Source organism: Gadus morhua, chromosome 10 (genome assembly GCF_902167405.1).
Source record: "Gadus morhua chromosome 10, gadMor3.0, whole genome shotgun sequence".
Taxonomy (NCBI): Eukaryota; Metazoa; Chordata; class Actinopteri; order Gadiformes; family Gadidae; genus Gadus; species Gadus morhua.
Window position 1 is genome coordinate 26,493,637 of NC_044057.1, and position 20,540 is coordinate 26,514,176.

The following is a 20,540-nucleotide window of genomic DNA, read 5'->3' on the forward strand; positions in this document are numbered from 1 at the left end:
GGTCCATTATCGCGGCACGACGTCGGTGCCGACAACAGGGAGAGGGAGGCAGGTGGCGAGGTAACGCACAGCGTACGCACCGGCCTTTAGAACGCCTCTATATATACCTGACAGAGCCAGCGCGCCCGCTTAGTATGGGGCTCTCTCTCTCTTTCTACCTCTCTCTCTCCCCCTCTCTCTCCCCCTCCCTCCCTCTCTCCCTCTCGCTCTCTCTCTCTCCCTCCCTCCCCCCCTCTCCCTCTCTCTCACTCCTACACACTCGCACAGTATTAAGCAGGATGATAAAGTTTTATTTGGTGTACACAGCAGCGAGATGACTACACGCAAATGAGTCGCACGCGTGACACATCGCTGGTGTGACTACGTGACATAACAGACACGGAACGGAACGCGCAACACAAGGTGCCGAGAGAGAAGAACTAAAAGTTTTTGTTTGCGTATGTGTTGGAGAGCGGAGTGACATGGCGGGGAAACCCATTAATGTCAGATGGATGAGGTGGTGCTCAGCAAGTCGAATCAAGCAGGTCGCAATGCATTATTCAACACTGCGTGTGAGTGTTTGTGTGTGTGTCTGTGTCTCTGTGCGTGTGTGTGCATGCCATTGAATGTGTTTGCGTGTGTGTCTGTGTGTGTGCACATCTGCGCGTGTGTGTCTGTGTGTGTGCGTGTGTTTGGGTGTGTGTGTGGGGCTGCGTGTCTGCGTGTGTGTGTCCCTTCATGGGTGCATGTGTGCTTGTGTGGGGGTGCTAGCTGCGCGCACGTGCGTGCGTGCGCGCGTGCGTGCGTGCGTGCGTGCGTGCGTGCGTGCGTTATCGACTGCCACTGAACTGCAGTAGTGGCAGCAGTGGGCGGGGGGGGCTTCCCCGGCGCAGGGGAGCGGTGAAACCCTCTTACATAAACACCCGCTCAGAGGATCTGTGCTTTCCAACACACTCCTACACAAACGCACACACTCACACACCGGCACCGGGAACATGTCGATAAGGGCATCTGTTATGTAAAGACAAATAATACAACGCCAAACTCTAAATTATGCAAACCGAATTAGTCAGAGCGCAGAATGGACGACACGTGTGTAGTGAGCATGGACCCGGCAGGAGGCCGCCATACACATGCAAACGAATTATACAATATTCCCATTTCCCCCCTCCCCCTACAAGCACACATTCTCTCTCACACACACACACACACAGACGTAAAGGTGTTGACACATGCATTTATCTGCTCTTTTGACATCATTCGTTTTAATGTCTGCCAATCTCGTTCTTTAATATTGATCACACTGCCGCAGCTACTCTCACTTTCAATTACAACAATATGCTCCCAGCCAGAAGTGGTTATGTGTGTGTGTGTGTGTGTGTGTGTGTGTGTGTGTGTGTGTGTGTGTGTGTCTAGGCACATGAACATCTCCAAGATGCAAATTTCCCATCTCCCCCTGGTAATAACAGCCTTATTAAAGAAAAGCTTATCTATCCATCGCCTAATTAAATCTAACTTAACAACACATAATTTTGCATTTATTCCATAATCAAGCGACCTCCGCACTGTGCTCGTCTCGTTGGCCCATCGTGGGTTTATCTTTTACTTCATGATGCCTCATCTCTCTCTCTCCCTCCTCCTCCCTCTCTCTCTCTCTCTCTCTCTCTCCTCCACCTCCTCTTCTCTCTCTCTCACTCTCTCCTCCACCTCTCTCACTCTCTCTCTCTCTCTCTCTCACTCTCTCCTCCACCTCTCTCTCTCTCTCTCCCCTCCACCTCCTCTTCTCTCTCTCTCACTCACTCTCTCCTCCTCCTGTCCGTTCAGCACATTAATGCTCAGTGGACGCCCCGATTTGTGGTGGCTCACCCCCCCCCCCCCCCCCCCCCCCACGTCTGTGTGTGAGAGGGAGTGTGTCTATGTGAATGTGTGTGCGTGTGTCTCTTTGTGTGAGTGTCTTTGTTTGAGTGGGTGTGTGTGGCCTTGTGATTGTGTGTTTGGCCTTGTAAGTGTGTTTGAGTGAAAGTGAAAGTGCAGCCTTGTGCTTGTGTGTGTCTTTGTCCATGTGAGGGTGTGTGTGTGGCCATGTGAATATGTGTGTGTGTGTGTCCTTGTGTAAGAGTGTGTGTGTGTGTGTGTGTGGCCATGTGAATATGGGTGTATGTGTGTGTGTGTCCTTGTGTAAGAGTGTGTGTGTGGCCATGTGCTTATGTGTGCGTGTGTGCGTGCGTGTGTGCGTGCGTGTGTTCATTGACCTGGCATGGGGAAACAATTGGTTTGTTGTGAAGAGCTCCTCAGCCGGCGACGCTGTGCCGGCGGTCAGGACGGGCTCCTGTCACTCATGCCCCTGAACAGCTCTGCCACTTGGAGGGGGGCTGAGGGCAGCGGGGATAATGTGGAACCATGCCTTTGTGGAGGTGTGTGTGCGCGCCTGTGTGAGTGTTTGCATGCATGTGTGTGTTAGTAGCACTGGTGGTTCAAGCAGTTCTCGTTTTATAATTTATATTAAGCACTACAACCTTGCAGCCATAGAAAAGAGAGAGAGAGAGAGAGAGAGAGAGAGAGAGAGAGAGAGAGAGAGAGAGAGACAGAGACAGAGACAGAGACAGAGACAGAGAGAGAGAGAGAGAGAGAGAGAGACAGAGAGAGACAGAGAGAGAGAGAGAGAGAGAGAGAGAGAGAGAGAGAGAGAGAGAGAGAGATTCCATAGTTCGATGAATTCCTGTAGACCGGTTATCAGGGTATCAAAGACTCTTCTTCAGTGTATTTGTGGAAGGGCTGCGAGCCTGGAGACAGAGCCGCTGCACGGCCCCTTGTTAACCCCCCCCCCCCCCCCCCCCCCCCCGAGTCTGCTTCACAACAGAGACAACCTCCCGCCAACACACACACACACCAACATGTAGGCCGTCTCTCACACACACAAACAACCGCACAAACATAGAACACGCCCACACATGAACAAATGTTCAAACACCCACAAACACAAAAGCATACACATGAGATGTGACCCATCCCCCTTCACACACACATACAAACACACACACACACACCCCGACCCCGACCCAACACACACTTCTTCTGTGTAGGTTATGTAAAGCGCGGGACGGGGAGGATGGTGGGGGGTTGGGGGGGTCCCCCTGAGAGCATCCTTGTCATCATCCATTAAACAGCACCCCAGGTCTGACTAAACAGCCGCTCATTAATAAACAACGGCAGAGCGGTTAAATATAGATCCTGCTCCCCCCCCCGCCCCATCACCCCTCTATCGGGGTCCCCTACCTGGTCCGAGTGGGGGCTACACTAATGTGTGTGTCCGGTGGTGCCGGGGCTGACCGGGAACAGAACCATGGAGAGAGGCAGCTGGAAGAGGGGCAGTGCCAGGACACACACCGTACGGGACCCAGTGGCTGTAGAGAGTGTGTGTGTGTGTGTGTGTGTGTGTGTGTGTGTGTGTGTGTGTGTGTGTGTGTGTGTGTGTGTGTGTGTGTGTGTGTGTGTGTGGGGGTTAGCAGGGACCTCCTGTCCTTGTCGATGAGTGTTAGTGGGGGACATGCGTATGTATTGTGTTATCTACGCTACACAGTCACAGTGTGTGTGTCTGTGTGCGTGTGTGTGTGTGTGTGTGTTTGTGTGTGTGTCTGAGTGCGTGCATGCGTTCGTGTGTTGCTGCCATCCCACAAGGTGTCCCCGGGCACTGCAGTTAACAGCAGCTGAGAGGTAAACACACAGCCCTGCCGTAGACCCCCCTCCCCGCAGCCCCCCTCCCCCCCATACCCCCCCCCACCCCCTCGTGCCCCGCCGTTTACCCACAGTGCAACGTTTCCGCTCGCTGCATCACTTCCTGACTTTTCCTCCTTTGCCCGCTTCTTCTTTTCCCAGACGTTGGTAATCCTCCTCCATCCTCCGCCGTGACGCCCCCCAGCGCTGGTCTTACCCCCCTGCTCCCCCTGAAGGAGCCTCGTGAGACCCCCCCCCCCACCCCCCCATTCCGCCGGCTCAACACAAAGCCTTTCCCGACAAATTTAAAATTCTTGGACCAATCGGAGCTCGGGGGAGGAGTTCCGGTTGAAGACGAACCCCAACGCCACCGTCCGCCCAACTGCCAAAAGAAAGAGTGGCGTCGGCCAAGGAGACATTAAAACGCCTCAACCGAAATAGGAATGATGAATAAACTCTTCAGGCTTTTCTCCGGAGAACATGTCCTAGCTCTACCTCCGATCGGATTCAGGAGAGCAATAGAGTCAGTGTTCTGATCTGATTGGTTTGGCCGTTTTATGAACAGTGTAAACGCCGATTCACACCTCCGGATCCGGACGAAACTCGTCCGTTCGTACCTCGTGCTATGGATGTTAAGCAAAAACATCCTTTAGAGGGCAGTGACTGTTGTGTTGCAAAATTACCGGCATCGACAATCGCAAACATGGCATCTGTAGAGGAGATGATTTTGCTTCGTGTCATCCGAAATCGACAAAAAAATGAAGGCCTCCGCGGTGGAATGTGACTCCCTCACCAACCCGCAGATTCTCACCTCAAAATGTTTCACAATTTTTAAATGACCAGTTACAACTCATTACCAAAGTAGGTGAACAATAAAATAAAAAGGTCAGGTAAATAGGATGGTGTGAATGGGCTGTAAGGCTGCGGTCTGGATTTCAAATCAATATTTTGGTGGCCAAGGCCAGAATAATATTCATAGTGAGCTTGAGTATGTGGACGGTCTGAAGAGGCTCCCCTTATCCCCCTGCAGCCTCCTCTCCACCCACTGGTCGGTCCAGACCTCAACACGGTTAAAGGCTGCAGAGGTTTGGTGATGGTGGAGATGAAACGAGGGGAGGGACGGGGGACCGAGAGGTGGGGGACGGCTGAGACCCAGCTGAAGGAGGTGTCCTCCTTCAGCGGTCCTCTCAACAGCGATCTCAAACCAACACTGGAACACAGGACGGGACATCAAAGAACTTCAACCTGCGTTTTCTTAGTGAAGCAAATAATCATGTAAGAAGCCCATTGAATAAAGAACAGAATACCTAACTAAAGAAATCAGAAGAGCAGCGTTTGGGTCTGTTTACTCAGGGCCAGGCGTGCCGTCGTGTGTGGGATCGCTCCCAGGTACGGGGCCGACGGAGGTCCGACCGCTGAACACCTCTGGAAGGTCAGAGCCCACGCCCGGCGACGGCCAGCTGGCAGTCTGCCAAGCACAGGAAGTCAGGAGGCGTGTACAGTGTGTGTGTGTGTGTACAGTGTGTGTGTGTACAGTGTGTGTGTGTGTGTGTGTGTGTGTGTGTGTGTGTGTGTGTGTGTGTGTGTGTGTGTGTGTGTGTGTACAGTGTGAGTGTGTACAGTGTGAGTGTGTACAGTGTGTGTGTACGTGTTTATATCTGTGTCTATGTGTACGTGTGTCTAGTGTCTATGTGTGTACGTGTGTCTATGTGTGTACGTGTGTCTAGTGTCTATGTGTGTACGCGTGTCTAGTGTCTATGTGTGTACGCGTGTCTAGTGTCTATGTGTGTACGCGCGTCTAGTGTCTATGTGTGTACGCGTGTCTAGTGTCTATGTGTGTACGCGTGTCTAGTGTCTATGTGTGTACGCGCGTCTAGTGTCTATGTGTGTACGCGTGTCTAGTGTCTATGTGTGTAGTGTGTCTAGTGTCTATGTGTGTAGTGTGTCTAGTGTCTATGTGTGTACGCGTGTCTAGTGTCTATGTGTGTACGCGTGTCTAGTGTCTATGTGTGTAGTGTGTCTAGTGTCTATGTGTGTACGTGTGTCTAGTGTCTATGTGTGTAGTGTGTCTAGTGTCTATGTGTGTAGTGTGTCTAGTGTCTATGTGTGTACGTGTGTGTGTGAATGCTTGTGAGCTCTAGCTTCCCCTGTATGACGGTTAGACCGGACCCTGAGAGAGGAGGGTCTCAGGGTACGAGACGCCCATGAGGGGGGCTGGAGGAGACCAGGTCAAAGGTCATGAGGGGGACTGGGGAGGAGACCAGGTCAAAGGTCATGAGGGGGACTGGACTATCGGGGGGGGGGGGGGGGGGGTGAGCCGATCGTCCTGATCACTTGACCCATGGAATTACCACGGCGACGGCTAATTAGCGGCGAGGTAAGCTCCAGTAATTAGCCTATTGTGCCTCGGACACAAGGCTGTATGCATTTCACCATCTCTCTCTCTATCACACACACACACGCGCGCGCATGTTGCCATGGATACCTGCAATCTTTCCAACACCGCACTGAAAGGACAGCGGGAAAAAAAAGGATGAGAGAACGAAGAAAGTGATGAGTGAAGAGCAGGGAGGTATAGAGTGTATATATATATATATATATATATATATATATATATATATATATATATATATATATATGTGTTTCTACCAGGAGGCAACAATAGGAAGGAGCTCAGTTTACCTGATGTGTGTTGACCCAACAACCTGAAATACATTTCCACAACCTGACAGTACAACGCGCCAACACACACAAACAGCAGAGTATAGTAAGGAAGTTGTTTCAAGACCCTGGCTCCAACCCCCCCCCCCCCCCCCCACCCCCCACCCCCATCACAGAGAGCAGTGCGGATCGCTGGAGGCCGATGTCACGGATGTGTACCGTTACCTATGTGATGGGAAGTACTGTTGCCACGGGCAACCGCGAAGGCACTGACATCGGATTGACCCTTTGCACGGAATCACTATGTTAACGTACACAGGGATACATCTGCACCGAGACCTGTGTGTGTGTGTGTGTGTGTGTGTGTGTGTGTGTGTGTGTGTGTGTGTGTGTGTGTGTGTGTGTGTGTGTGTGTGTGTCCCACAAACAGTTCTGAGGTCCGGAATAGTTTGTCTGGTCCAGACAGTCTACACACCCAGTCCCTTGTCCCTGACTGGACACTTAAACACTGATTGTGAATGTGTTTTAACACACACACACACACACACTCTCACTCACATACACTTACGTTGACTTGTTACGTAAGCCGCCATAGAACATAGCGCTCAGACGAGGGGCTCCGGTTACGCGTCGCTCGGAGCGCACGTGCAGAGGAACGCTGTCCAGCCTCCGATGGCTCCCGGCGACCCGGGCCTCAGGCCGGTAAGTAAAGGACCGGCTGTAATTAAAACGTCAGATCTATGATAACAATGCTATGAACATTTAGAGCCAACGTTATTATGTATATGAATTAAATATTTTTCTATTTTTCTAATGTGAAAAAATATATAATATCCTTATATCCATATTTGGGTAGACTTAACTAAATGCAACACGATTCATTCAAGTAATATCTGTTAAAGTGAATACACACCTTGCTCCGCGGCCAGGAAACAGGGAAACTTGGCCCTAAACATCGCTCACTGAAGGATCATGCGAAGCGATGCGTTGCGTTCGGAAGCCATTTCTCATTCTATCCTAAAGCGACAGCGCCATTATGTGGCGAAATAACAGAATTCAGCAGTATTAAAAAAAATTATATAATTCTGTTAGAAAGACTTCTATTCTTGGTTTAAGTTCTAAACAGATCTGCTCACCAAGCAATGCTATACATATAAAGCAGTAAATTTGAAATGTATAAATGCATTTAATCTGAATTGTTTTGAAGGATGTTTATTTCCAGGTTATTGAAATGGTAGACATTATTTAACTTGAAAAGACATTAAAATACTTTTCTACATGCAAAAATCCATTTCTGCCATCGTTAGGAATTATAATTTTGATTAGTGTTTTTCTTCCACACCCGCATACAGATAGCAGACAACGTTTGGAAGAGAAAGCCTTGTCTCATCAAATAGATGCTAAATTAATCACTTGTAATGTCTTACTATAGCTGCAACCAAACCCATTCCAGAAACTTTATTTGGTTTAAAAGGTGTAGTGATTGTGTTTGCAGGATTAACCCAACCATTCCTCTGGTGTAAAGTGCATTCTCACTCTAAATAACCATTCAGATCCGGAGGCAATCACCAAGCCATGCACCACTCAGGCTTCAGATGGAAGAAATCACGCAGAGCATTACAGTTCTCCTTTCCTTTATTAGTAGAGATTCGTTAACTGTAAATTACAGCGTTAGCTACCGTTATCCCAGCGCACGAGTGTACTTTATTAGCATTGGCACAAACAATACACTTTAATAAGTTGAATATCCTCTCTCTGTCAAAGTCCCGTGCACAACACGGTCCCCAATGCATTTAAATTAAATAAACTCAAATCAGCAACACATGTTTAAAAAGGCTCACAGAAGATAAACCAAAGTCAACGTAACGAGCGACGCTCCGCCACGGAGCGGAGGTGTTGAGGTGTCGCAGCGTTCTCCTGCCTCGGTGCAAACTTCAGCTAATTAAAAACAGAAAGTCCTCCCTTTGCCTCGTTTAAAAAGTAAATCACCAGCATAGACCGTGTGGCGCGGGGGGGGGGGGAGGGGGGGGGGTAAAACAGATGCAGTTGGAGCGGACGGCAACACAGCACGGCAACAGAAGTTCTGGCCGCGGTGGTTCCTGTTCACAACGCCGATAAAGACCTCGTAAAGGCGTCAGAACGCGGTTTGTCGAGTTTCAGATCGACAAAAAGATTCTGAACTGAGATGAACGGGTTTTAAAAAAAAAATAAAGTAAAGAGAAAGGAGAGAATAAGGCCAGCAAGCTCATTTGTACAGTTAGTTACTATTTACAGACTGTAAAATCATTTACCCTGAAATGATATGGGTTGTCTCCCTCTTGTGGTTTAAAATAGTCACCGAAAGAAAAATATATATATTATAATAATAATAATCACAACATGCTTTAAATGACTCCCAGTCCTAAAAGAACCATGCCCATCGCAAAACCAGTCCTGAACAGACACCGAGACAATATTTTAATATTTAATTTGGAACTACCTCTGATCCTGGGGAATGGAGACATTGGTCAGAGTCGGGGCCAATCCCACACAGCCCATCAACACCTTCTCTAGGCTGGCACGGTGCTGCTACAGAGACCGACTCCTGGAGCCCTGACCAGACAGTCCCAAGACGACCCCCGATGTTACAACAGCGTTACTGCTCTGCTCAATGCATCCTCGTACCTGAACGCCTCACTACCAGACCACAGAACGCCTCACTACCGGACCACAGACCACCTCACTACCGGACCACAGACCACCTCACTACCGGACCACAGACCACCTCACTACCGGACCACAGACCACCTTACTACCGGACCACAGACCACCTCACTACCGGACCACAGACCGCCTCACTACCGGACCACAGAACGCCTCACTACCGGACCGTGTACCCCCAGGTCAGACCACAGAATGCCTCACTACCGGACCGTGTTCCTCCAGATCGGACCACAGGCTACGCAGACGCCCTCCGTCGAGGACATGACCCCGTCTGATGTCTCACGACGACACACTGGCAGTTTGAGCACACTTTGGGGCCGCAGGGAGAACGACGGATGGTCCATCAGCCAGCCGGCGCCGTTTGAGGCGTGTTCACGACGGTACGGCCTACAGGGGTCAGAGGTCAGTCAGCGAGGGCGTCGCGTCGGGTGAGAGAGAGGCGGAGCCGAGAGGCTGAGACGACAACAAGTAAACAAATAAATAGATTAAATAAAAGGCTTCACATGTCCTCATGGTATACGGTGATGCGATTAGCAGACGACTCAGCTTAGCGTCAACACAAGTTAAGAGTGCGCTACACATTAACGTTTTGGTAAATGCAAGTAGAGTAAGAAAGTAGCAGTGTTACAGTTATCCGAACCGAGGAGGGACGGTGGCGCGGTAGGATGCTGAATACCCCCGAACTAACATGTGTTAGACGGACTCCATCAGGTACAAGTGTGTGTGTGGGGGGGGGGGGGGTGAGCTCAGGGAAGACATGGAGAGAGAGAGTGTGGGGGGGGGGGGGAGCTAAGCACAACCTTGTCCTACTTAAGTTCGAGCGTGCCGCTATCCCTATCCTAATGTGCTCACGGCTCCGTGCGAGTGACGTCAGGATTAAGCCTGCAGACACCTCGAGCCCGACCGCCGGACCACGACAGGAGCTGGGCTGTGGGGGGCCAGGGGCCGGGGGCCGACACGAAGCGAACCACAAGGTCTGAATGAACACCACGGCCATTATTAGAGGTCTGATTAAACAAAACACACAACATTTAGTCAGGGAGACGATGAGCGGCCTGACGTAAGCAGCCGTGGAAGGAGCGGGTGAGTTTATGGGATGTTAGCTATGCCCCAGCCCAACCCTTGATCCACATCTGACCTTTGACCCTAGACCTTTCCCCTACCCCCACCCCCGACGAGTTTTGTAATCTTGGGAAGACGCGTGTTCTGCACGTCCGTGTCCGCGTGGACGTTGGGTAGCGGCGGAGGGAGGGAGGGAGGGAGGGAGGGAGGGGGGGAGGGGGGGAGGGAGGGGGGGTTCCGTCGTTAATAAAACGCGTTTCCGACATCAGAACTTAAATGCATTCTTTTGACCCCCTGCGAGTGTGTGTGGGAGGTGGGTGCGTGTGGGAGTGTGTTGGCGTGTGTGTGTGGGTGGTGTTGGGGGGGGGGGGGGCCCGTGAGGCGGTACTGTGGGGGGGGGCTGAGTGCCGCGTCGGTCCAATCAGGGCGTCTCGGCGCTAGCGGCCACGACCTTCTTCTTGGTCGTCTTCTTCACCACCTTGGTCTGAGTCTGGGGGGGGGGGGGGGGGGGGGAGAGGGCAGGTGTTGGTCGACCGTTACACTCGCATTTCATCAGGTCGTTCTCAACAACTGGAAATATGCTACAAATTTGGGATGACATTATCCCTATAAATAATTCACCAAATCGCCCACTGTGGGGGGGGGGGGGGGGGGGCCTTTGCTTGCAGACAAACAGATTATTATTTGGGGCAGCAAACATTATTACTACTACTTATTATTCTGTTGACAGTACAAAACAAATCCACGCATCGTTGGCGCCCTCTGGTGGCCGTGGCCGTTACTGTGCATGGATCAGGTTCCTCTAAAGCGGGGGGGGGGGGGGGGGGGGAGAGATCACAGATCACAGATACAGATGTGTAACGCCGGCCACCCAACCCCCTCCGCCATCACACCTCTGGTTAGCGATCTGAGGACTGATCCTCTATTGGGATGGATAACGTGTTGTTTGACCCCGGGGGGGGGGGGGGGGCTCCTACCTCCGTCTTGCTGGCGGCGGGCTTCTTGACGACCTTGGCGGCGGTGGTGGCGGCGGCGGCGCGCTTGGGGGGCTTCTCCGTGGGGTCCTCGTCCGACTGCTCCGTCCGCGTGTCCGACTGGTCTGAGCCGTGCTGCGAGCAGGCGTCGTCGGGGACGACCATGGACAGGGAGCGGGCTGGGGGGACACGGAGGGGGGGGGGGGGGGGGCACGTTACGAGCACGTTACCCCCCCTGGGTAACGTGCTCGTGACTTCAGTCGATTCTGCTGCATGGCCGGTACCCGAGGCCTCTTTATGTGGTTTATAAATTAACGCCTTGAAAGCCGCTAAAATAACTATTGTTTTGTATGTTATTTTCCACTTTTCGATTTTTCACAAAGAAGCTAGACTGGGTACCCCCCGCCCGTTCTGCCGACGACTTGAGTTCGCCCCGCAGAAGGGTCCGGAGAAGAGCAATACTATTTCTGCTTCAGATACGTTTGCGGGAGCCAATCATAAAGCTGGCTTTTCCCCCTGGCGCGCTATTGGCTGGTTTAACACAATGACGACAGGGAAGCGACGGCAAGCAGCCAATAGCGTGCCGAGTCGTTTGAACTAGGCCCGTTGATCACGCCTCTTGTGCTGAAGAAAATGACAGCAGCCTCCCCAGACCAACGGGCAATCTACGATGGAGCTTGGTGTGGCTTCAGCCAGGCTGCAAAAAAGCATGATGATGTTCAAACCCCTCCCTGACCCCACGCATAATTCAAACAAACTTTAATAAATAATCCAAAAATTTTGAAAAACAACTTTGTATTATTGATGATTGTGACAATACATATCAATCGATAGCTTCTCTCAGTACTCGTATTAATCTGCTACATTAACACATCAGACCGCACCTTTGACAGGATCCTGACGGGTCCCTACTCTCTCTCTGTATTCAGAACGCAGCGTGTGCGACCCACACAGAGAGGAGCGTCGGACACAAAGAGGCCTCTCCTCCCACTGGAGTCACATGCTCGGTCCCTCTCCCTCCCTCCCCCTCTCTCCCCCCCCCCCCCCCCCCCCCCCTATCCTGAGCCAGCGTTTCATCTCTGGCGTTCTGCAGCAGCTCTCAATCACATGACCGCTGCCGGGCTGCCCGACCACAGCCCCGCTCGCCGCCCGACCCGTCCTACTGGCACCCCGTCCTAAAGCCCCCCCCCCCCCCCCCCCCCCTCGCTGGTTCTGATGTAAACCCCCAGCTCTGGTGAGCGAGTCCTGGCCGGGCTCTCTGGGGGCTCCACACATTACTCATGTGGTGCCGAGCCCCTGTTTAATCCGTTCCACCCTCCCCCCCCCCCCCCCCCGTCTGTTTGTGTGTGCCTGTTCACTCTGCACGTCTGTGTGGGTGCGTGCGTGTGTGTGTGCGTGCTCAGTCTGCATGCGTGTGCTCATTTGCGCATGTTTGTGATTCTGCTAACTCTGCGTGTGCGTTTGTTAACTACGTATTATCACTCTAAACGTGCGCGCTTGTGTGTCTGTCTGTCTTTGTCTGTCTGTGTGTGTGTGTGTGCTCACTCTTTGTTCGTGTGAGTGTTCTAACTCTGCATGTGCGTGTGTGTTTGTTAACTGAGTTCTTACGCTGCCTGTGTGTTTGTTCACTGTGTGTGATCACTGTGTGTGTTTGTTCACTGTGTGTGATCACTGCGTGTGTGTGTGCGTGTTTGTGCGTTCACTCTGTGTGTGTGTGTGCCCGTTTGTGCGTTCACTCTGTGTGTGCGTGTGTGTTTGTGCGTTCACTCTGTGTGTGCGTGCGTGCGTGTTTGTGCGTTCCATCTGTGTGTGTGTGTGCCACTCACTCTCCCGCCGGGTGCTGGCGGTGCGGGTGCGTGGCAGCGTGCTGGCCCCTGAACCCCCGTCCTCCAGGGGGTCCCGTCGGGGGCGGGCCTCCGTGGATCGCAGCCCCAGGTCGTCGTCCGCGTTGATCATGGTCAGGTCCTGCATGCTGAAGCTCCGCAGCTTGTCAGAGAGAACCCCCTGGCCCTGAACACACCCAGAGACCCCCCAGTCAGAGACCCCCCTGGCCCTGAACACACCCAGAGACCCCCCAGTCAGAGAGACCCCCCTGAACACACCCAGAGACCCCCCAGTCAGAGAGAACCCCCTGGCCCTGAACACACCCAGAGACCCCCCAGTCAGAGAGACCCCCCTGGTCCTGAACACACCCAGAGACCCCCCAGTCAGAGAGACCCCCCTGGCCCTGAACACACCCAGAGACCCCCCAGTCAGAGAGACCCCCCTGGCCCTGAACACACCCAGAGACCCCCCAGTCAGAGACCCCCCTGGCCCTGAACACACCCAGAGACCCCCCAGTCAGAGACCCCCCTGGCCCTGAACACACCCAGAGACCCCCCAGTCAGAGACCCCCCAGTCAGAGAGACCCCCCTGGCCCTGAACACACCCAGAGACCCCCCCAGTCAGAGACCCCCCTGAACACACCCAGAGACCCCCCAGACAGAGAACACGCCAGTCAACGACTTACTGAATTAGGGCCGATGCTGCATAAACTAACATTTAGGAACAAGATAACCGCAAGATTAACGTCACCATCGTCTGACTAACGTGGTAACATCCCCCTGCGTAGTATCTTATACTTTCAGGCAGCAGGTGATTTTCTGAATCTGGATGTGGCCAGTGCCACTCTATACATACACCGTGGACACATCTCTAACTGCCCCAGCCCAAACGCGGTTTTCCTTTGCAAAACGGACCTCACTAACAAAACCGCACTATGATAAAAGGTCATCGAGGGCAACCAATTTAAAGAGTGAAAGCTCATGACACCTAGTCTCGATTAACAGTCGTCAGGGTTTGAGTTCACAACCGTGGGAGCACGGCTTGTACACTGAGGTTGGGATGCTTGGCAGACGGCTCTAAACCTCCGAGTGCAGCAGGTGTGATGGGATGTGAAACCGCCCAATGGATGTCCTGCAGGATCGCTTAGCTCCGCTAATGGGCTCCTGCCCGGCACGACAATCTGATCAGCGTCGGGACTTCTGCATCTTACTTTGTTCCTTAAAAAGACGCTGTGGGCGTTTGCTCGCTGTCGAGAGAACTAGCGGAATAGCGTTGCAGGATAAAACGTCAACGCCAACAAAAATGGACACTCCCTCCCTCCCCTGTCGAGATGAAAGCACAAATCTGATTTACAGGGGGGATGTTTTCCCTTAACGGTTAAGGGAAGTGCTGCCCTGAAGGGCCAGCATTGAGCCGAGAGTGGTCGAACATCTCAGCTCCAGCAGAGGCCGACGCAGTCTACTGGAAAAACATCCTCACATCGCACTCCACTCACTAAGAGCTGACGAATCGCTGAGCCATTTCTACCTCATCACACTCAAACCAGAGCCCTCCAATCCTCTCTACAGCTTCATCAAGGAGCTCCCGAGACCCCCGGTACGGCTGAGGAGTGTGCGTCTCAGGTGGGCGGTGAGTGCAGCTTACCTTGGTTGCCGCAGTGACGGCTGCGGTCGCCGCGATGTTGAGCCCCCTCTTGCCGAAGCGCATCATGGTCTCGTAGCTCTTGTCTTTGGCCTGGGTGATGTACTCGTCTATCTCCTGCCAGGGGGAGAGAGAGAGAGAGAGAGAGAGGGTCAGAGAGACAGACAGACAGAGTCAGAGAGCGAGACAGACAGACAGACAGACAGACAGACAGACAGACAGACAGACAGACAGACAGACAGACAGACAGACAAGAAAATAAACAGACAGAGAGGAGACTTTATTCAAGGCATTATCTAAGCCCCAGAATGGGTTGAGTTATTGAGCTTAGACTGGTGCATTAATAACAATGAGGTAGAAGTGGGTACCTTCTCCTTGTTGGACAGGGTGGGGTGGACGAACTTGCGGTAGAGGACACTGGAGCCTTTGGTGTAGGGGGACAGGAGCCAGATGACAAAGGCAATCTTCAGCTCAAAATAAAACGGGAACCTAGGGACCAGAAGGCCGACAGGATAGGGTCAGAGGAGGGAGGAGACACCGGTAAGAACACTAGGGGAACTAGATCAGAACCACTTTGTGTAATGGATAGAACACTAGGAGAAGTAGACCAGACAGGAATGAGAACAGAAAACAATAAATATCACTTAAAAGGTTCCATTGATGTTTTCCCGAAAGCGTTATTTTTCTATAGAATAGGATATGTTTAGGATATGGATTGCATAATAATTTAAATGGCAATTTTGGCCTACGGAATTATCTTATCGTGAAAGGTTGCAATTAATAAATAAAAATGTATTATAATCACATAAACTAAAAAAAAAGTGGTTAAATATATTGCAGCTCCACAGATTATTCATTGCATTGTTAATATTTTGATCAAAAACTAAATTGCAAAAAGTAAACCCTAATCCTGATATTGGGCAAAGTAATCACAATAAATGCTTGATAAACATCAAACCCAGATCAGCCCTACGGACTCACCAGGACAGCACCAGGTCAGTCACTGTCTCCGCCGTCGAGAAGAGCGCAAACACTATCCAGTACATCATCCACTTCACCTGCACACACACACACACACACACACACACACACACACACACACACACACACACACACACACACACACACACACACACACACACACACACACACACACACACACACACACACACACACACACACACACACACACAAAATCTGGAATCAGGTCAGGCCCCCAGTAGACCAGGCTGGGGCCCGTGTGGGCCGTCACGTGGGGGGGGGGGGGCTTCATGTGTGCATACTGGGCCACGTCCAGCCATACGCACACCCTATGTGGTGGAGCACTCTGATTGCATCATCGTGCATGACTGAGCTCTCTGAGACAATGGGAGTGGAGGGACTGGGGGCCTTCGATACAACGTTTATCAAATCAGTTCCACGGCTAAAAGGCGCCGTTACAGAGATGCGAGGCGTGGGCCGGCCTTACATCGTAGATATTGTAGCGTAGAAATGCTTTTGGCTGCAGATAGGTCTGCTATCTCCTGGTGGATAAAGGGAGGGAAACGCGCCCCGGGCATGAAGATGAATCATTTAACCGGCGCGGCTGAATCACTTAACCCTTTCTGCGAGACAAACCGGGAGAAGGCCGACAAACCGCCGCTCTAAAAATGGCATCCGCCCCTCACTCTTATTCGCCCCTTCACGCGGCCGCCTGCCAGCGCAGCCATTGAGAGGAGGTTGCTATGGTAACCCTCCAGGAGGAGGCTGTGGTCCCGGGAGGGGGGCTGGGCTGTGGGCCAGGGCCAGGGCAGGACGCCATAGCCTCTCCTGCCGGTCCCTACTTTACATCCGAAATAAAGGAAGTGCAAGGCGACTTTGCATTCTGCTAGAGTTCTCCGGGCCGTCCGAGAGCTGTTCCTGCGTGCTAGTATCGGTTTCCTTGACCCACACGGGTACAGATGGACCATGCAGGCTGGATGGGGAGCCAAACCAGACAAATACATCCAGACAGCGCCCCCACTGGTGAACCACTCGTTACTGCAAGGCCCGACTCAAGTTCCCATAAAGAGGAAAGTTAACCCTGAATCAGTTGAAGCCTGTTATGTTTGGGTCTCACCAAGTATTATGTTTTTTTAAGTTATTGTAGAAACGATTCTCCAAATGGTAGTTTGACTGGCTGAGCTCCCTAAATCGATCAAGTGTAACGTGGGTTTTGACCAATCCCCTTGCCCCAATGTCCCAATGCATTATCATCATTCTTATTATCTTTCCCTCACATTGCATTTTTTCTTCTTCGAGGAGATTCTCCTACAGACACTTGGTTTTCCTACCCTTTAACAACCTTATGATTACAGCAGGACTTGTTTTTGAAATGCAAAACAAAACAAACTTCAGTGAGGCGTCACAAGCGTCTATCACCCTAAAAGCACCACAACAGAAACAGAAGCGTGCTGCCATCTCCGCTGCTAGAAGGAGGGTGTCCTGTGCGTCTACAGGCCCTCGACATTGAGATTCCCCTTGCCATCCATTCCAGATCTAATCTCATAAGCTCATCTCATTAAGTCACGACACGTTACGGTTCAGGTGGTTTTTGATTCCGCCCCTGAACTTTGCATTACAAATGCTCATCTAGATGCGATTCCAAGCATACAATAATACTTTCCCAACGCATACATATTATGTCACTATTGAATTAAACTTTTAAATGACTTAACAATAGCATGAAAAGGCATGTCATGTACAACATCAGCTCGATGACATTATTAGCAATTACCATAAACAATAACTGCGATACATATCGTACAAAGCAAATCAGTGTCTGACCAGAGGCCGAGTCACAGGCAGCCACCGGGTTTTGTAGTGGTCAACCAGGTGTCATGTTACCACACAGAAGAGGATACTCACATATTCTTTTACATTCTTAGTTTTGACAGCCTTGTAGGAGGAGTAGGCAGGGTAGAGAGTCCCAAAGGCGAGGCTATGGAGAGAGAGAGACAGAGACAGAGAGAGACAGAGACAGAGACAGAGACAGAGAGAGGTCATGTGTTGGGGAGCCTTGGGCTGTTAACATTAACAGTGAACCTGTGAAAAGAGAACTTGGATGGCCCCTGGATGTTAACTCGTGACACCGGACTAGCCTGTTTTCATCCAAGCTGTGTTTTATTTGTATGCAGCCTCTGAACTACTCTGCATGCCTGAAGTGAATGTCCCTCTCCAAACGTTCAGTGAGAACTAGGCCTCGATTCTTTCCCCTCTTTCTTCCCCCCAATGGGACGCCACACCCATTACTCCAGCGACCTGCGCCCTGCCAGAGGAAGTGGCGTTATCGAGCTGCTGAGCCCACACCAGCACGGTGTAATCAGTTCAGGAAGGGCCTGCAGTGAGCCAGATAGAACAGGGAAGACACACAGAAGGCCTCCCGAGGTGCGTCACCGTGGGGTGGCGGCACACGCTGATAGCAACGCCGTAGACAGACGGCGTGGGTGGGCGCATGTGGCTGGGCCTTCCTGGAGATTTGTGCAGAGGCGACAGAATGCAGAATAGTGCGATGGCGCGGAAAGATGAGGACACACCGGCCCCTTCACAGGTCCCACGATGACACCATCCGAGGAGGCTGAATAAGTTATGACCCGAATACCATCGTGGCCATGATTCATCACTTCCTCAGCCTACCCCTTGAAGCGACAACGTGGGCCAGTCTCCTCAACGCTCCGGTCGATTCAGCCGGCGTACGTCGAGGCCCGACCACCAGAACCGCGGGTGACTCCTTTGAGCGTGGCCCTGGCCCCCGCAGAGGGCAGAGCGTGTCAGGCCCGCGGGCCCGTACCACCAGACCCGCCATCGCTTTGAGGCTGACTCTCGTGGCGACCCGACTGCTCTCCCAGCCTCGTCCTCCCTCCTCCCCCTCCTCTCTCCCCCTCCTCTCTCCCCCTCCGACGGCCGGCCCAGACACTGGGCTCCCACAAGTTCACTGGAGGACTCGAGTAGACTCATGTTTGTAGACGCCTTTCAGTCAGAACACAGGAATGTTTACCGTTAAAGAAGGGAGAATTGAGTGTTCTGGATGAGGGAGAGTTACTCTGTGATCAGGTCAAATGAGGAAAATGGGCTTAATGGAAAGCAGCACATCGAGTCACATCGTTAGACTTCCAGACACACATGAACCTTAAGCCTTAACTGATCCAAAAAAACCTTACCGAACACACAGTGTGTTATCGAAGTGAGTGAGTGATAAGAGGTATAGATAGATAGAATTACACAGATTATATCAAGCAACTGTGCCTTTCCAGGGGTGTTAACATATTTTGGAAACACAACGTTTAAACCCATTAGAAATGTCTAAATCGAATCAAAACTAATTGACAGAGCAACATGGTCAATCAGGACCAGGGGGGATGACATCAACGTTGCTCACAGATCACCAAAACAACCCGATCCCTTCGTAGGCAGAGGGAAACATGGCGAAGGATGACTCGAGTCATCTGGCATCACGAGGGGTGCAGGTGGAAGAATCACATCCCAGCCTCCCGAGTTCAACGCAGGTCCAGTAATGAGGCTGAATGGGTCTCTTCCGTGCTTATGTCACAGCCCATACCTGACCAACACGTCTGGTGTTCCAGTATCATATTGAACCACAGCATGGCCCAACCACACGATGCATGCTATGCATCATCTCATATGCGCTCAAACCTATGGTATTTAGATCCCCCACGTACAGACAGATAACCGAGATATATTGGCGATGCATGGCTTGATAAACAAGTGACGTTTGTCCATTTAGATGGCAGTGTAGTTATGTATGTCATCCCCTCACCCGACCAGCAGGCTAGCGCCCCAGCTACCCTAGACAGACATCCACGTTGCTGTACCACAGATCATGAACTATGAATCACTACCATAGCCCTGCACATGCGTGCTGCCCCTCTTCATCCACTCGCTCTGGAACTAAAATCCTTTGAAAAAAGAAACGAAATCCGTGTCATGATGACATACAGCCTAAATAAATGTCAATCTCCACCAAGCATATGCTATGCAGCTGCAGCGACATGCAGCACCAGTCGATGGAGCGCCGCTTGATGTCATAACAAACACACACACACACGGTCCGAGGGTTCATACTTACACTACGATCCTCGAGATGATCCACGACACCATGTTGGAGTTGGAGGTGAGCTTTCCTCTGTGAGAATGGTGCCTAACGAGCTAGGTGGCCCCCATTCCTCCGCGACCGTGTGTTGTGATGCTGAGGAAGCCGGCCTGCACGCCCCTTGAGCGGTGGAAGCTGCTGTGTGGACCGTCAGGTGGGACGCGGACGAGAACTGCTGCAGTACGTCGCAAGCAGGGAGAGGATCATGAATAATAGCGGAACGCCCGTTTATCGCAAAGCAATTTCCGGTCCCTTGTTTCCTGTTTGTTGTTAACGGCCGTTTAGTGCCTCACCGGAGTGGGAAGATTAAGGAAACGACAATAATACCGACATGGGGGAAGAATATGTTTTTGTAGGCGATATGTTGGACAAAAGCAGCCGAAAAAGGTTGTAAAACGGATCCCTCTCGTGTCGGAAGACCATCTCCGCTCACGCCGTTAAACCAATGCAACTGAAAGTCCCACCTTCTCTCGCGCCAATAACGCTAATTTGGAGCATCGCGTTCCGTTGTCGTGAGAACGAGGCGACGTTGCCTTAAAGGGCCACATGCATTCATTTAGGACTGGCCTTAATTTAATGTAGTGCCAAATGGTTATGATTATAATTGATTAACTAATTAAGACACTTAATATATAGAGCTTTATGGATCTCCATATCTTTATATATCCAGGTGCATCAACCAAATTTCTCCATATTGTTTATTATGTATAATATAATTATACATAAAAATGTCCCAATACGTCAATGAATAATATCAAATACCAATTAAATACCCATAATCGATTTCTTAAGGAGTTAGGGTTAACATTACAGCAGTACTGGGCATTTGAGTTGGTGTACCTTATTGTTTACCC

At 51.4% G+C, this 20,540-nt stretch overlaps 1 protein-coding gene across 1 annotated transcript; it reads right to left on the reverse strand.

The window, feature by feature from the left end:
* Window positions 1–7,971: 7,971 nt before the first annotated feature.
* Window positions 7,972–20,166, reverse strand: reep2 (receptor accessory protein 2). The gene is made up of 8 exons (XM_030368848.1): window positions 19,663–20,166; window positions 17,445–17,517; window positions 15,540–15,616; window positions 14,927–15,047; window positions 14,562–14,675; window positions 12,920–13,103; window positions 11,097–11,272; window positions 7,972–10,609 (listed from the first exon to the last, which is right to left on the reverse strand). The coding sequence occupies exons 1-8, from the start codon at window positions 19,692–19,694 to the stop codon at window positions 10,541–10,543; spliced, it is 846 nt and encodes a 281-aa protein (XP_030224708.1). The 5' UTR covers window positions 19,695–20,166; the 3' UTR covers window positions 7,972–10,540.
* Between the last annotated feature and the right edge of the window lie 374 nt (window positions 20,167–20,540).